Source organism: Drosophila innubila (assembly GCF_004354385.1).
Source record: "Drosophila innubila isolate TH190305 chromosome 3L unlocalized genomic scaffold, UK_Dinn_1.0 0_D_3L, whole genome shotgun sequence".
NCBI lineage: Eukaryota > Metazoa > Arthropoda > Insecta > Diptera > Drosophilidae > Drosophila > Drosophila innubila.
Genome location: NW_022995376.1, coordinates 17112334 through 17130303, shown reverse-complemented (window position 1 = coordinate 17130303; position 17970 = coordinate 17112334). Strand labels below are relative to the sequence as shown.

Genomic DNA, 17970 nt, shown 5'->3' with positions numbered 1-17970 from the left:
TTCATAATTGAAATTCATGTTATTTCTTATGGTTGTTGTCAATGTGTCAGGCATCAACTTGAGGTACTTACTTCTAGTTGAAACTGACGCAAGTTACCGTTGCGACTGTGGCACAACTGTCCGACTGCCTGGCAAAGTCCAACTCCAATCGAACTAATGCCGAGGGGGCCACTTAAAGATTCCGCGACGCTCCAAGGCGACACGTTACGCATTTTTATGAGGTCATTTGCGTGTGAAGCTCACTAAATGCGGCCCAACGAGCTGCACACTTTATGCTCCTGGCTGCACAAGCTGTACAAGGTGGAAAAATCGAAATCAATTTGTGGAAATGCGCTAGGAAAAGCCACTGCCATAGTCAAAGGCAAATCGCCAAAGCCAAAGCCAAAGTCAGCCGAATATTATTACTCATATTTGTGGGCCACAGGCAAAAGTAAAATCTATTAAAATTATCACACGCCATGTTGACCTCTGGGCCGAGTAAACATTTTTCAAGTACCGTTCCAAATACTCGAGTTCGAGAAAAAAAAAATGAGAAATAAGAATATTTGTATTTATATGTGTGCACAAAAATAAAACCACAGCCAATAAAATGAAAAATGTTGGTAAAAATATCGCGGCAAAATAATTTGCCATGCTCGTAAATTTTCAGCTCATAAAAAGAAACGAACTACGTTGGTGGGTTTCATATGTGTGTGTGCCTGAGTGTGAGTGTGTGCCAGTCTGTGTATGTGTGAGTCAGTGTCGAACATATCTTGAATTGAGTCAGGGCTTACTTTTGGTCTTAGTGGTCTAAAATCCATTGGCAACCCTCTGATCGACACTCTACTATGTGTTTTTGATATATTGCCCCCTTCTTGGCCAGGCTTGATTTGCATGTGAAAAGCCAGGAAAAAAAGTTTCTCTAATTTGCCAAATGATTATTATGTGTGCCTAAACAACGTTAAGTGTTGTCATAAATTATCTGCCAAACAATGTTGTTGTTTGTCGCTAACTTGCCTATACACTAAAAATTGGTCATAAATTTTTAAAAGCCAAAGGCGACAAATACTATGAAACCATGGATTAAATGTGTTTTTTTACAATGCCAAAATAGCTTAAAATGAGCTAGAGATGCTAGTTGAAGCTAGAGAATTAAATAAAGTTAAAGAATATATAATATATTATTGTAAGAATATATTATTAACAAAATATCGAAGACTTATAATAATACGTTAGTATATAACTAACTAACTATAACTCTATCAGAAAATAAAGTATTCTATAGGAAAGTCAGTATATAATCGGTGAATTGATATCTGAATATTTGCTTATTGCTATCGTGCAATTTTGATTATGAAATTATTGATTAATTTTAACTGTCAGTAATGTTTAGTTATATAAATTATTAGATGATATGATTAATAGATTATTTCATTAAAGAGAAATTGCAAGATACATTTGCCTGATAAAATCTCTCGACTCCAAGTGTTTTGTTTGTTTTTAAATGAATAAATTGAACTATTTGAAAATTGACAGATACTTGAATATTTCATTTGCATTGTTCCACAGCAAATTGATTGACAAGTAATTAATTAATAGTTTCCTAGGCTCTTCAAGGCGTATTTCATTGTTAACTATACATACCTTAGCCCATTTCTTAACACTTCACAAGCGTTAACTTTAGCGCATTTCGATTTGTATGCATTTGCACAAAGTCAGCGTAGACGTCAGCTTCAGCGTCGACGTAAATGCTGACATGGCAGTGACTTAGGCAACGAACTTGCATTCCTGAAAGCGCATGCGCATTAAGAGCACAACACAATAAAAAAGTGCATAAAAATCTGACGACAAATCCACAAACAAATTTCGGTGCAAAAGAAACAAGGAAACAAACGAAAATTAAATTGAAAACGGACCACAAAAAGCGATGCTCGCCATAAAAATAAAGAAAAGAAAACGGCCAAAATAAAGATAAGCGGAAAGTGGCAGCGGGAATCGTCTCAAAGTGTTGGCCAGCGATAAAAGTTTAATCAAAATTTATGAAGAGGCAACCCAGAGTAGGATCTTGCCTCGTAGCAAATATACACACACACACACACACACCGTACATACTTTTAAAGAATTTACTAACTATTTTCTCGATCTGTTTGCAGTCCCCGGAACTGGATTATCGGCACGAGCTGATGGTGGGACGTCTGCATAAGATTGAGCCCGCCGATGTTGAGCTGGAAGTGCTCGCTGCTGCCACCAATAACAACAACAACAACAACAACAGCAGTAGTAACAACAACAACAACAGCACTAGCAATGATAGTCAGACGGGAAACAGTAACAACAACAATTCGGCAGCTTCACATCATCATCACCATCATCAGTTCCATCACCACCACCTGCATTCGCACCACCATTCGCATTCGCATGCGCACCATCATCATCAGCATTTGCACCACAGTCTGCAAAGTGGCGAGAGTGGATCAGCGGCATCAGCATTGGATGCCTGGCAGCTGGCTGCCTCCAGCTATGCCAGCGATCAGTCCCAACAACAACAGCAGCAACAACAACCCGCCGGCTCACCCAATTCCAATTCAAATTCCGCCTATGGATGTGCCCCCCTCTACGATGGTGCGCCCTACGATGTGGCACTGGGCTATGGCGGTGGCACGGGCAACGGGACGGGGGGCAACACGACTGGCAGCAGCGCAGAGAAGGAGTATTTGTATGGTAAGTAGAGGAAGAGGGGAAGAGGGAAGCTGGGCATACAAAATTACACGCATGGAGAAATCTCGCAAGTCAATAGCAAAACGACAGAAGACAATGTCTTCGCTATTCGTTTGTTTCATAGTAACATTTCTCTGGCGAATGTGAAACTTGAGACCCTCTAAAATTTAGCCAAAAAACAGAAAACAGAAAAGCGGAAGATCATCTCTGTAACCGTGTAAATTTTAGAGGTTAGGCGAAATCTCCATGCTGTACATTTATATACTTACTTATCACACGATGTGTATATCTTAGCTATATTTTGGCAATATTTCAAGGTCGCACGTCTAACGGGTTGGCCTGTAAAATGATAAGTCAGTCAGGACAATGAGTTTTATAAATATATACATATAAGAACGAAGCTTGATTTTAAATTTTCTAATATATGCTAGATAAAGAGAAACTCTCGTAAGTCTCTCTTAAGTCTCACTTCTCAAGTTAACATTCAGCTTAAAAATAGTCAAACAAATCGTTTTGGCTGTTTATAAATTTCATGCATATGCGAGATTTCTTTGTTTGCATTAATAATTCCCTGTGTATAAAGATTTGCATAAGGCATTAGCAAGTTGATTAAGTATAAAACGAAACGATTTCCTTTTTTTTTCTCCAATTTCCAATCACAGAAACCAAAAACAAAGAGGCTCTCTTCGGCGATCCGCTCGACGATCCATATCAAAGACCCGCTCTCTGGGATGATATTGCCACCTCAATACAGAATATCGATCCGGAGAATGCGTTAATGTTGAGTGCCAGCAGCACAGTGGCCAATGGCAGCGACAATCCAGCAGCAACAGCAGCAGCGACAGCACAGCAGCAACAGCAACAGCAACAGTTGCTGCCACAGGTCAAAATGGAAGCAATAGATGAAACTCTGCTCGAAACTTTCTCGACACCAATGCTCAGTCCCATGGAGATAAAAACTGAAAAGCAGCAGCGGCATCAGCAACAGCAGCAGCATCAGCAACAGCAGCAGCAACAGCAACAACAGCAGCAACAGCACTACCATCAGCAACAACAGCAGCATCAGCAACAACACTATCAGCAACATTATCAGCAACAGCAGCAACACTTGTACCAGCATCATCCCAGTCTCTCGTTGCCTGGGCTGCCACCCGCTGCTGAAGTTGTTGAGCTGCAGCTACAGCAGCAACATCAGCAGCAGCATCAACACCACAGCGGCAGCAACAGTCCCAAGCAGTCCCAAGCGGGCAACGACAACAACAACAGCAGCAGCAACAGTAGCAACTCCTATCAGCAACAATACGCATCTCAACTGAACAGCACATCAGGCGCTGGATATCTGAACAGTAGCAGCAACAGCAACAGTTCATCTGGTGGCAACAACAGCAGCAACACCATCAGCAGCGTCGTCACCAGCAGCAGCAGCAACAGTTATGGCTACAGCTGGCACAGCAGTCAGGTGAGAGAATCGTGGGCGACCTTTGAACTGCTAGCAACAACAACACTATCTATCTCTCTCTCTCTCTCTCTCTCTCTCTGTTTCTCTTGGCATTTCTCGCTTTTTAGACTTTTCACACCAAATACCAAATACACCCGCCATCAGCAGCTGTCACAGCAACACCAAACACTGCCACGCCCACCACAGCTCAACATGTGCTGCAACAACAGCAACATCAGCAGCAACAGCAGCAACAGTTGCTGCAGCTTTGCCCACCCGCCGCGCCCAGCACGCCCTCCGCCACATCCGCCTCGTCCTCGGGCAGCGCCGCCTCCTCCAACGGCTCCAACGGCTCCAGTTCGACCCGCCACATGTTTGTACCACCGCTGACGCCGCCCAGCTCAGATCCCGGCAGTCCAGGCGCCTCGATGGTGGCAGCAGCAGCTGCTGTTGCCCAGGCCCAAAGACGCACCACTCCCCCGCCGCCCTATCAACAGGGTCACGGCCTGGTGGCGGCACTTTGTCCCAGCCTGGTCAATACGCCGCCCACGTTGCAGCTGCTTGGCGCCGTCACGCCCACCACGCTCACCACACTTACGCCCGCCAATGCAGCAACAGCAGCAACCACAGCTCAGCAGCAACAGCAGCAGCAACAACAACAACAGCCTGCACCACCGCCACCACCGCCATCGAGCAGCGGGCGACGTGGCAGACACTCGCACCACCAACCAGGAACGCCGGCTCACATTGCGAGTCTGATGAGTGTTCGCACCGTTCGCTACAATCGGCGCAATAATCCGGAGCTGGAAAAGCGCCGCATCCATCACTGTGATTTTGTGGGTGAGTGCAATCTTGAAATCCCATAAGCCACCTGCCGAGTCACCCTTTCCCCTGCCTCCAAATCTCAGCCCCACAGCTTCTCCTCCTCTTCCTGTTTATCATGCGTTGCATGTTCGACTCGTTTATCATTTCGCGCGCTTTGCGACACTTTTCGTAATAGAAAAAGAGAAGCAGCTCAGTCTCAGTCTTAGTTCTCCTCCCCCCGCTGGCATTACATATAAATATGTGGACTCGTACTCCGATTTGGCTATGAGCAAGTATGCGTGTATGTGTGTGTGTGTGTGCGTGAGTGTGTGTTCAGCTTCAGATCTTTTCCATTGGACTCATTGCTCATGCGTGAAGCGTATTTCCAATCGGCATTTATTTATTCTCCATTTATCTATACATTTATTTATTATCTTTCCGTCTTGACAGTTTATTGTGGCGCTTTTTCTAATTTTTTCCTCTTTTGTAATTCTAATTAGCCAGTGTCATACTTATGTAAGTGAAACGCTCTCATCTGTCGTAGCGAAACATCGATACAGTTGCATTTTCAATGTCAGTCTCGACAAGTTTTCTAGGATGCGGCTAACGGGGTGATAGAGTAACATTATGAAAAGTATTCAACTTGATACTGATTAAGATCAAGGAAAGATTCGAAAAGATTAAGCCAAAGTTAGAGTTGAAAGATCAGTTAGAAAAAGACAGTAAAAATATTATAATTTGAGTGAACAACAGTTTATAATATTCTATAGAATGTTTAAAACCAAAAACAGAACAAGCAATTTGAAGCATAAAATTGTTGGAGTTGGACTTGCAAAGAAGAATATTATGTATAGATCAAAGTAAGCAAATTAATGATAAGACACATATAAATTAAATAATCTTTAGTCTCAGATTTGATTTGAAATCCCACTTAATTGAGGAGGTGAAGATGAAGCTCAATTGAAACGTACATGTTACCAAATAATACAGCAATTGAAGAACAGCCAAATATAGTTAATGCTATCAGCATGGATCAATCATTGAATCGAATCAAACTTTACATAACTCGTAGTCCATTAGCCTTAGAGTTGAATCAAAGAACCCAAAAAGCACTTAACCCAACTAAATGCCGACGTTGTCTAGCCAAGCGATCGTCCGTCTGTCTGTTTGTCTGTCTGTCTGTCTGTCTGTCAGTGGCGTCTCTGGCGTCCCTGGCTACGTGCGTTGCCACTAATAAATAATTGACAATTGTCTGACACGTTTGCCGTAGCCATTTTTAGACAAAAAGCGCGCTCTCGACCACAAATATTATTAGAGGCCCGATTGCTTAGCCAAACTCAAAGCGGGGCTACAAAAATGCTGTCCAAATGAAGTTATTATGCCATAAACGCACGCATCAAACTCAAAGACTCGGGACTGAGGACAGTGGACTGTAGACTGTAGACTGCAGACTGCGAGTTGCAAGTTCCAAGTTGCACAAAACTCGAGATTGCAACTGCGTGGCAAGTGAGTTATGTCTCAGAAGTTCGCTGTGATCAACAATCCTCGTAACTCCACAGTCGAAGCCAATCACGCGTCTAACTGTCATCGTTGTTGTTGTTACTGTTGCTGTTGTTTGTTGTTTGGCGTCGACGCAACATTCTTGACTCGCTTTTTAGCTATCAATTCGCTTTGGCCATGTTTGTCAGCTCGGTGGTGGTGCGAGTATTTTTAGCTGTTGCTGTTGTTGTTGTTGTTGTTGTTGTTGCTACTGCTGCTGCCAAGTTTTGGCATTGTCTTCTGTATGCGAGGCACGTTGTACTCAGCTTTCAATTAGAGCGGACGTGCTGGGATCTCTAAGCATCCTTTTAAGTGCCACGTAAATGTCTCATGCTGTGTGCAAGTGAATCTTGTTGCAACTTTCACCCAGCTTCAACTTCAGTTCCCAGCTTCAATTTACAGCATCAGTTTCCATCTTCCATCTACCAGCTGCACTGGGCTTAATTAAAGGCGACGACGCCCACTGACCCACTGCTGCAGCAACCACAGCTGCACTTGCCTCATTCAGCCACTGCAATGTAGCTCTTTTCTCATAGTCATCCTATCAAGATTTTGGCTGTGTTTCAAATGTGTTGGCTCTGTGTCCAGATAAATTGCGCCTTCAATTTCAGCAACTGGACAAGGCGATTTCTACTTGAAAATACTCCAAAGTGGTGACTCTTAAATATGTGGTTCATTTGGCAATCAGAAACCTCAGACAAACTTCTAAAATCCCTCTTTATATTTTTCCAATATTTATATGAATTCTATTTTTTGGCTCAATTAATTTTGTTGCTGTCCCTCTAAAACTTAATATATATTTTATTTTAATATATTTAATATATTTATATATTTATTTTTACTTTCTTGCGCTCGATCAACCCATTTAACCAACTTTTTCTCAATTTCTCTGTCTTTCAGGTTGTTCCAAGGTGTATACAAAGAGTTCGCATTTGAAGGCGCATCAAAGGATACACACGGGTGAGTTGATATTGATTGTTAACTGCACCACTGACCCACCCATCACCCACCTGGCTTTAGTTACAATTCGCCTCAAGCCTAATACGCTGTCACACACACACACACACACACATATACATACACATGTCGATCCTGGGCTAACTTTTGTAGTAGGCGTGGGCTGGCTTATTACCTCACCACAGAACGGCTGACGATGAGCCCGTGGTGCAATGGTTCAGTGGTGCTGTGGTGCACAGCTGCATTGGGCAACTAAGTTGGCGGAAAAAAAGGCTTTTGATTAATTCGCGCGCTCATATTTGTAGTTGCCAGCACATAATTTGCCAAGAGCTTGGAGCGCCTTTTGCTTTTTTCAATTTCGGAGCAATACAACCACAAAAATCGTGATTTCAACGGTTTGTTTTTGTTTTGGTTTTCTTTTTTGTTTTTTTGTTTTTTTTGCTGTGCGGCTTTTTGTGGTCAGTTGCAACATCAACATCCACATCAGCATCAACATCAACAACATCAACAATCGCCAATCGCCAACGCCATCAGCTGGGCGCACGTTTGGCCTGCATTTCCTTCTTGCTCAGATTACACTTGACGTTATTTTGTGTTGCCTCGGCGTTCTGTCGCTCTGTCTATCTGACGGTCCCTCAGTCTGTCAGTCTCTCTGTCTGTTTGTTGCTTGGTTGGATCGTTCATTGCCTGCCTGATGTTGAATGTTGATCACCTGTCTTCGTTTTATGGGCCACACGTTTTATGCCCCTGATTCGCGACTTGCGACTTACGACTGGCGACTTTGCGACTATGCGACTTTCAACTCTCGACCCAGCCCCAAAAGTCGCAGAGACTCTCCGCTGTTTTAGCCTTCGTTTTGTCCCGTTCAGTTTCAGTTCCCCATTTCTATCTCCTTCTCCTTCAGTGTTTTATTAATCGCACATGACCAGCTGATTTATGCGCAAACTTAAAATGCTGCATTAAAAAACATTTTATTATTATGATTTTACGCTGTGTGCTGCGCTGATTTTCACTTAACTGATAAACTTAACGCCCCAGCTAAAGAAAAACGAGACATTTGATGAACCCGACGACAAGTGCGAGCCTCAAGGTGAAACTCAGTTAGAGTGGAGAAGCACATCTCGATTATAACTCGATAAATTTAATTCATTTTATAAAGACAAAGTATTTAATTTCAATTATTTCTTATTAACAACTGATATTTGTTTAGAGTATTTGAGACTATTCTTTTAATTTGAACTCTCACTTAATCCAACTTTTGCCAGGAAGAGATTCTCTCTTCATTCTCAGCCACACTTGATCTAGGACACCCCAATGCCAATGTCCATAAATCTCTCTTTAAGCTGCTTTAATTGTCTTACACTCGCCCAGGGCCAACACAAATGCCGGACTGAATCTTGTGGCCTAATGGACAAGTCTTTGAGCACTTGGTTCAAATCTCTTGGCCAGGCTATTTCGCAGTAGGTTTTCGAGTGGGGCAGTAACCAATTGTGGCTACCGTCTGATGGCTGTCCGTTTGTTTGGCTTTTGACTTAGTTAACGTCTCGTCGTCGTACGCCCAGCCTTGACACACACACACACACACACTTACACTCGAATGTACACACATTTGTCATGCAATTTTGAAACTGCGGCATTTGGTGGCGCCAGAAACCAGCTGGAGTGTTGTCTCTGCTGATTAGCAGACTTGGCCACTTGGAAGATCATTTAGTTTAAATATTTGCAAGAAAACGCACAAAACAAATCGAGTTTGTTGCCTAAGTCTTTTGTTTTTAAGTCGCGTTTGCAGCTCGTAAATTTGTCGTTTTTATTTGGGCTTTTTGTTTTTATCTGGACGCGGCGATTAGAATATCGCTTGGTAACTAATCTTTATGCTGCAAACGAACGCATAAATTGAACAATATCAGTTGAGCTGCCATCGGACACAGAGTCCCTAGGTGCAAACTGAGCTGAAACTGGAAGACTGGAGACTGGGAACGGCAGTGGACGTGTTGGCTGTAGATTGCCCACCGGCTGGGCTTATTTTGTACTGATTTGTTTACTAATATGTTCGCGCTGCCATAAATTAGTTTGATTTTTATTCCACGGCAACTATAGGAGGTCTCCGTCCACGGCCTGTTCAGGACTCGGACTTGGACTGGGGACTGTGTGGCCCGCAGCTAGACTTGTCTTCGAGCTTGTTTTGGGCCTTAATTTATATATGTATATGCATGTATATCTGTGTGTTTGTATTTATGAGTAGGTTGATTGTTAGTGCATGTTGCGCTTATCGCCGCTATACGTAAAAATTATGAAGTAATTCTGTTCGAACTTATCGCATTGCGTTCATCGCACATTACAAAACAACATTTACATAACTTTTGTTTGTTGTTTGCCCGGCCCCAGACCCGGCCTCTGATTCGATGCTGATCTTTGTTTTAGTTACGAGCGATTTCAATTTTTGCCATTGCCAAATGATATTCCCACGAGTGTGCGATATACTCTCGTTGTTGTTCTGTTGGTCAGTTTCTGTAGCATGACTCACCTCTGATCACCTCAGCATCAAAACCCAGCCATTTATCAATGTTTTTTTGGCCTCAAACAAAGCTTCTTACACACATACACACACATACTTACACACAGATGTGTAAGTGTCGATAGGTAAATTTTTTGATTATGTTCAGTCATCTCCGAGGCACTTAAATTCATTAAAAGAGATCTAAATAAACCAATAAGTCACGCCACGAGTCGCCCATATTGAGTTTCTATTCGAAAATCCTACAAAAGTGTCAGCTGAGTGCCACTCCAAGTACCTCAACTTGAGCGAAGTGTTTCTCTGCCTCTCTTCTCTCTTTCTCTCTCTCTCTCTTTGCCCTACCAAAAGTGTAGTCTCAAAAGTCAGTTCAACCGAAAAAAATTCAGGCTTGCGTTGTAAAATACAAACATCAACAACAACAACTTGTGACTGATTAAAATAATGTTGTGAAAAGGGTTTCAGGGCTTAGATGAGCTTAGAAGTGCGAGTTATTTCAGCTGGAGTGCGATCAAAGTGTGAAAAGTGTGTTTATAATTTGATAGCACTTCAGCATATTCTAAATAAAAGATCCATATAGTTATTAAATACTCTAAAATGCTTAAATTTTTTTTGTTGTGTTTGTGGTCTTTTTACTTAAATTAAGTGCATTTAAATGAGCATTAAGTCTTTGATGCAGATAATACAGAAAAATTTTATATACTCATAGAATAAAGTTTGCCTTAAAAATAAAGAAGCTGGAGAAGCTCCTTCTATACAATTAAAAATTACAGAAAGGCAGTCAAGGAAATTGATCCATAGTCAATTCGTTTGATGTGAACAATGCCAATCGAACAAAGTACACATTCGATATACTACGCTCGAGTGAATACCCGGCTCGAATAGTCAAATACAATGGCTAGATAATGCCATAAAATGTCAAGTTCAGCAAAATTTAAAACCGCAATAATTATTTCATTCAATTTCAATTTCAATTTGAACACGAATGTTTATGTTTATGTTTATGTTTATGCTTATGTTGTAGCATAGCAATACGGCTTGTAATGCCCAAAACACGCTGATAGCCTAGGCAACAACACACACGTATATATAAAACATATATAGAGTCGGCAATCGAGCAACGATCGGGTCCCAGTTGGAGGGAATTAGTCATAGAGCAGCGGGGCCAAAAGTTTGGGCACCGGCCGGTCGCATTTTTGTTGGTAGTACCTCGACATGAGCTGAGCAAAAGTCACTTGCAAATGTCGTCGTGTTTGCTTTGTTGTTACCATTGTTGTTGTTACCTATTGCTGTTACCAATGCTGGTAATGGGGCATCGTCAGCGGCAAGTCGTGTGCCACAGCAGAAGTAAAACAAGACAAAAAAGACTCCAAATCATAAAATACGAGACTGAGAGTAACTCTGACTGCGAATTGACTTACCATTTGCTCCAGCTGCCGTTTTCTTGTCGTCGGCGTCGGCGTCGTCATCGTCATCGTCGTGTTGTTGTTCTGCAAGTAACATGAAAATTCAATGAAAATGTTAATTTGTGAATACATTTTTAAACTACATTGTTGCACTCGTATGTCTATGCAAGACAAGTAGCTCTTTGATGACATACTCCATGGAAGCCAACAGATTCGTGCTCACTTTGTATCTTTCAAATTGCACTTTGGCAGCTCTGCATAGAACACTAGTTAACAACATTGATTGATTGAGTGTATAAGTAAAAAAAAGATTTTTCAGTAAAGCTTGCTCCCCCAAACTTAATCTTACTCCAAAAAACTCTTCAGTCTGTTGAATGATAGAAAATATTATGGTCAAAAACAACTAATCTCTTCACACATATCTCTGTCTATTCCAGGTGAAAAGCCCTACACCTGCCAGTGGCCCGAATGCGAATGGCGATTCGCTCGCTCCGATGAACTGACGCGACATTATCGCAAACACACTGGCGCCAAGCCTTTCAAGTGCATCGTCTGCGAGAGAAGCTTTGCGAGAAGTGATCACCTCGCTCTCCACATGAAGCGTCACTTGCCGAAGAATAAGTGAGAGCATCCGTAGAGCGGTGTCGATCGAAGGTGCAACAGCTACAAATCAACTATATCACAATCCAAAGGACTTTAGTTAAGCTTAAATGAAAAATTGTTTAGTAAATGGTTACTATTACGTATTAATCCCAACCTGAATACTAACTAGTGTAATACTTTAACAAATACTTACTAGAGAGTTGAAAGCTTTCAATACGCAGAAGTAAAGAGATTGAGCTTTAAATTGATTCTGCATCTAAAGTGTTTTCATTTTCAAAACAAAAATTTAAAATAAAAATTGTCCATAATTTTTTACCTTATGCCGCCCTCTCCTATTTTAAAACTTAGTACAATACATGTAGTCTTTCCTCCTTTTTTAAAAAAGTTTAATATTGATATGTTATACAATTAGTGTGGCAACCGAAAGTGTGCCTTACCCTCTCTCGAACTTTTATAAAATTGAAAGCTTTCAGCATTAAAAAGAGAGTTAAGCTCTTTGTCAATTTATCTGATCTTAGAGCTGATAAGTGCCTATGCTTCAATCCGTTCAATCTGCAAAATTGACTTTCTCTCTCTCTCTCTCTCTCTTTCTGTGCGAAAGTGAATCGCGCATATTTGCGAAACTCAAGCGTAAATTAAGTAAATTAAATTTCCACCTGCTTAAATACATTCTAATGCAAATCTTAATCTAAGCACCAATCCTAACTAACTATAACTTGTACACATCCGCATTATAAATAATAGTTCAGTTTTAGTTCTTATTGTTCCAATTCTCTCTATCTCTCTCATGTTAATTGATTGCTTGCTGAGAGTCCCGTGTATTAAAGTGCATATAGTACATACTTATTCATAGATCCTTGTATCCTTGTATACTTAACCTTAATGATTGCTAAGTTGTAGGACAACATTATCGCCACGTGTCATTTGTCGCCTAGTTTCTGTATAGTTTTCCCTTAGCCATAAACTTATGTTAGTCTGTACGTAGTCTATAATTTGAGATATATGTAAATCTCTACGAGTATATGTATCTGGTAGTTGATACTACGTAGCTAGCGTATTATGTATGTAAACTTATGTGTCTCTATATCGTTTCTAAACACCAAAAAGTGCTGGCACAAATCATCAAATAATAAAATGTTTTTGAAAAACCAAAACTTCTTTTATTGCATCAACAGAATACTATTTATAACCATTTATCTTTTTAGCTTTCATTTAAATATAATAATGTATCGCCTTATTTTTAGGTAGTCACAATCTCAAATACAAACAAAACTTATTGGATATTTCGACTACATGTTGAGACTGTAGTGCAATCTAATATCCGTAGTTATTGAGTTTCGCGTGGATGTCGAACATAAATTGCCGTTTACTGTCGATTTGTTGTCTGTTTGAAGGTTTATCAACAATTCATTGCCAGTGTCAGTTGAATGTGCAATGGAATTCCTGAATTCAAATGATATTTACTACACTCGAATGCATTTCAAACAATTATTAACATTTCCCAATTACGTGCTTGGCAATGCAATTGATAAATTCGAAAGATTTCACTGGTTATTGTCAGCAATTTGGCAGTGGTTTGAGGAGAAGGTCTCTTTGGAAAACTCGACACGTCAGTTAACAGTTAGGTTATTAGGGAAACAAATAAAATACAAATGTACATAAACTATACAAAATGTATATGTATTTCATTATGGGCTTACGAGTATTTATTAAAAAGAAAAAGTCACAGAAATTTATGAGCAACAAAAATAACTAAGAGACAATAATTTCATTTAGATGAGAATGCAAAGCCAATAAGTGTGACTTGACGTCGATGTCGAAGTCTATAATTCAATTGCTTTTTATTGTTGTTGTGATCATTATCAAAATATTTTGTACACGAAACAAACATGTCAAGCAAATGTGCTTGAAAATTGTTCAAGCACCAAAATTTGAATGAAACTTTTTTTTATTTTCTACTCTTATTTTGGACGCGTCATGTTGTTTTGATTGTGGCGATAAAAATGTTGTCGTTGGAAATTATAAATAGTTTGATTTTGATGAGGCTCATTTATTTATGAGTCGAAAGAGTTCTCTCAGAGTAAACCAGTTCATTCGATGATATGTCAAAAGCTTTGGGAGGAATCAGAGCATAGGGTCTTTCCCCAGAACCTTTACATCTTCCCAAGAGTACTTACTCTATATGCAGACAGAAAGAAAGACAAGAAAGCCAAGTGAAGTCAACGCTTGCCACATGACTTTGTCTCAACGTGGGCGTTGGATTTCAGTTCATCTCCATTTTCCTCTCATTCTCTTTATCTGTATCTTGCTGTGTATCTCGTGCTCTGTGAGGTATCTTCAATTGTTGTGCGTTGCGCTGATTAATCATGTTACCACTGACAGCTCAACTTTGCGTTCAAGCTGCTTATTAAATTGGCTTAAGATTGCTAGATAAACGTAATAAAAAAACCTCTCAGATACAGATAGAGATACAAACATCCATAGCAACGACATGTGGAGAGTACGTGTAGGTATGAGGACCCCACAAATTGATAAATGCACAAATCGCATTGGCAGCCAGCCACTCAACCACTCAGTGGTTGCCTGTTCCCTCAATGCACCCACTTGCAAGTTAGCTCGGAACAAAAGCGTTTCATATGAAATTGATGCGATTTCAGTCAGATCGCGTGTGTCTGTCGCCTCTCAGATCGATATATCGATATCTTATTATTTTCAATTAATTTGTGCGCTTTTGTTGTGCTCATTTAAGAGGCAAATCATTACAAACAATAATAAAAACACAATGCCAAATTGTGCATACAAATTTGAATTGAATTGAGTTCTCAAGTGGGCGGACTGTTTATTATGCCAATCTGGTTAATGTGCCACTAGAGCTCTCGATATATGCGCATATTTATATAGGAAGTCAACAAGAACAATCATAATAATTAAATATATGCACCAAATGGGATTCTAGTCCAATTACTATTTCAGTTCTTATAATTTTTTACCATTGTCTATGCTCTTTGATTTCGATTTTCTGAATCATTTTTAGTATGGCTTAATCGTCCTATTTATTAATCGATTTATCGAATACTTAAATTCTAAAAGTTCTTCCTAATATATAAATAATTAATGATCTAGATGATTTCAGAATATATAAGTATGTTTATAGCACTCTTGACTCTATTTTTAATCACTTTTATGCATATACCATTAAATTACTGACAAAAGTTCATTTGAATTCGTTCACTGCGCTTGAACGACTTCATTAAAAGTAGTTCCCGTTCAGCCGTTGCCAATTGATTTCGTCTCAGTCTTTAGTTACAGTAGGGTGACAACTCTACCACAATATAAACAGAGAGTAAACATTATTATGATTCTTGTTGTGCTACAACATTTGTAAGTAATCATCTCGTAGGTTTTTGTCCAACTTCTTAGGCTTCCGCAACAACTTTTACTTTCAGGCAAGCACAGGGTCCAGCTGCATGCAACGCGGCACAAGAGACACCCACAACACGGCAACGGGCAACAGGCAACAGGCAACAACACTCGGTGGGTAACCCACACACATGCTACAAACATCGAGCATCGAGCGGGTTCATCCATTTTAAGCCAACTGAAACATACAAAAGTGCCCATTAGCAAATGGGGGGGACGCACTCGTGTCGTGTTTTGGTCGTGTCGTATCGTGTGTTGTTGTGTCTCTCTCCCTGTTTGTGTATGTGTGTGTGTGTGTGTGTGTCTGAGTCTGTGTCTGTTGTCAGATCTGACAGAGGGGCGCAGCCGCAGGCGACGACACAAGCTCAAGCCTGCCACCAAAAACTGAAAAACAGGAACTCCTCTCGCTAAATGCTAACTGGCCCATGGTTGCAAATGGTGACAGCAGGAGAGGAGGCACGTGGGGCAAGGAGAGGCGACGCGTGTTGCAGCAACTACTTTGCATACACGCTGCACATAAACAACGCTGACTAAAAACGGCGACAACTATAATTAAGCTTAATTGCTGTTTAATGTGAGCCACAGACGGAGTCGTAGTCGAATTTGGACTCGAAGTCGGAAAGTTTGTTTTTTGTTTAATTTATCAGCCGCCCACGCAGTGACAGTGACTGCTAAACATTTCGCATACTCGTACTGCATTTAATTTCAACTTAATTATATTTATAATGTTAAGTAATCTAGAGTAGAGCCAGGTGTTTGTGGGTAATTGATATAGTCGCTTATCTTGTGGCATTATTGTTTTTGGAGTGTCGGGGAAATTAATTAGCAATTAAAAATGCAGCTCCGGCAATGTGCAGCGTTCCTCTAATCTGTTGTAGAAACACTCGTAATTCATATTTATAAATAGACAAACATTATTCAAGGTGTCCGAGCGAGTCGAGAACCGTAAATTAAATCAAAATCAAAATGAAAACGATATGGTTAGAATTTATAACGAAAAAGGTAAAGAATAAATAATAAAAAATGAAAAAAAATAAAAAGCAAGAAATGCATACCATGAAATAAAGAAGTTTTAATGCTCTACATATAATTATCATAAAATTAAAGAGTGTAATCTATCAGTTGTAAAATATATTAAAAATCGTCAAAGAAATAGTTATAGATATAATAATTACAGAACATTGTCTTTATATTCTGAAGAATATCAAATGGAATATCAGTTTGTTAATAATGTATTGTTTTGTGTTATAATTATATAATATTTAATTCTTTAATACTTCTCTTATATTGGTACCAAAAGTCTTAAGCAGTTCAAGTGCCCTTGTAAGGGTATTTAGAAAAAAAAACCCATTTGGTCCGTGGCCGCCTACAAAATTGACGGCTAACCGTTTTCAGGCCCAAACAACAACCAACAGCCGGCAATTGGAGGTTGGGGTTGTTGCAACTTGGCAGTCGGCAGTTGCCAGTTGGCAATTGATTGTTTCGTTGTTGGCCGGCGTGTGACTCAATCCCCCAGCTGCAGTTGATCGACCGATTGGCGACCCAGTGGCGACGACTGATCCATTTGGCAATGAACTTTTCGATATCGAAATATGTATGCATGGGCTAAAAGGCAGATAGAGATAAATAAGCCAAACGTGGCTCTGGCAATTTGACTTTGAACTCGGTCAAGTCGAGACACATTTGAAGCTGTTTGCATATTTAATTGAACACCTACAACTGCGACTACCATTGCAACAACAACAACAACAACAGCAACGACAACAATAACAGTAACAACATTAACAACAAATGGTCTGCAGCTGTGTTGGCATAATAATAAGCATTATAATCAGGCGCAAAAGGCTCAATAGGCCAATTGGCTGCCGGCCATGTAAATGTACAGTTACTTTGTCAAAGCGTTAAGTCGTGCCTGACAATATAATGACCATTTATGCACAAACCTATGGCCTTTCAGACAGATCTCATTAAAACACACAACAAATGCTACACAAACTCCTACGCTAAACTGCAAATCTCATAATCTTTAAGATTTCCACAATAAATAAATGCAACGGAAAACTTTCTTACATTTTCAAAATGTTCCAAATGTTATCGGGCTGCTTGTCGAATGTTTTTCTTTTCCAATCGATTTCCTTCCCTACCATTATTATGTTAAAGAACTAGTTCGCTGAATTACTTATTTCTTAATATCTTCCTTATATTTCTTATAATCATTCAAAATAAATTCCTATTGAAATACACTCTGTAAAATAAATATATATGATGCTATTTATTTTATCATTTATCTGGCATTAAACAGTGCAATGCGTGTATTCTAGCAAGTGGACATCCCCAATATTTGTTTCTTGCAGCCCTGGTAAATGCGCTTTTTTACTCAATGTTTACTTTCGCGCTTTTATGGATGGTAAATTTATAGTTCTGAATAAATAGAATATAATTTGCAAAAAAAAATCAACTTCGATTTAATAATATTTGTTGGAAAGTTGTCGTTCTAGCTGATTGTCAATTTGGTAATCAGAGCAAGCTCCGATTTTTCCATTGCATGCTTTCTTTGTTTTATTTTTGTTTGGCAAAATCCAGCAGCTCTGCAA

General features: G+C 39.9%; 1 protein-coding gene across 1 annotated transcript in view; it reads left to right on the top strand.

Annotated features, from left to right (window-relative positions):
- Positions 1-13110, top strand: part of LOC117787077 (dendritic arbor reduction protein 1) — a 33320-nt gene extending 20210 nt beyond the window's left edge. The window contains exons 2-6 of the mRNA XM_034625521.1: positions 2133-2700; positions 3360-4156; positions 4264-4975; positions 7379-7438; positions 11791-13110. Coding sequence (XP_034481412.1) covers positions 2133-2700; positions 3360-4156; positions 4264-4975; positions 7379-7438; positions 11791-11978 — 2325 coding nt within the window. The 3' untranslated portion in view covers positions 11979-13110. The remainder of the gene's footprint in view (positions 1-2132; positions 2701-3359; positions 4157-4263; positions 4976-7378; positions 7439-11790) is intronic.
- Positions 13111-17970: the final 4860 nt, after the last annotated feature.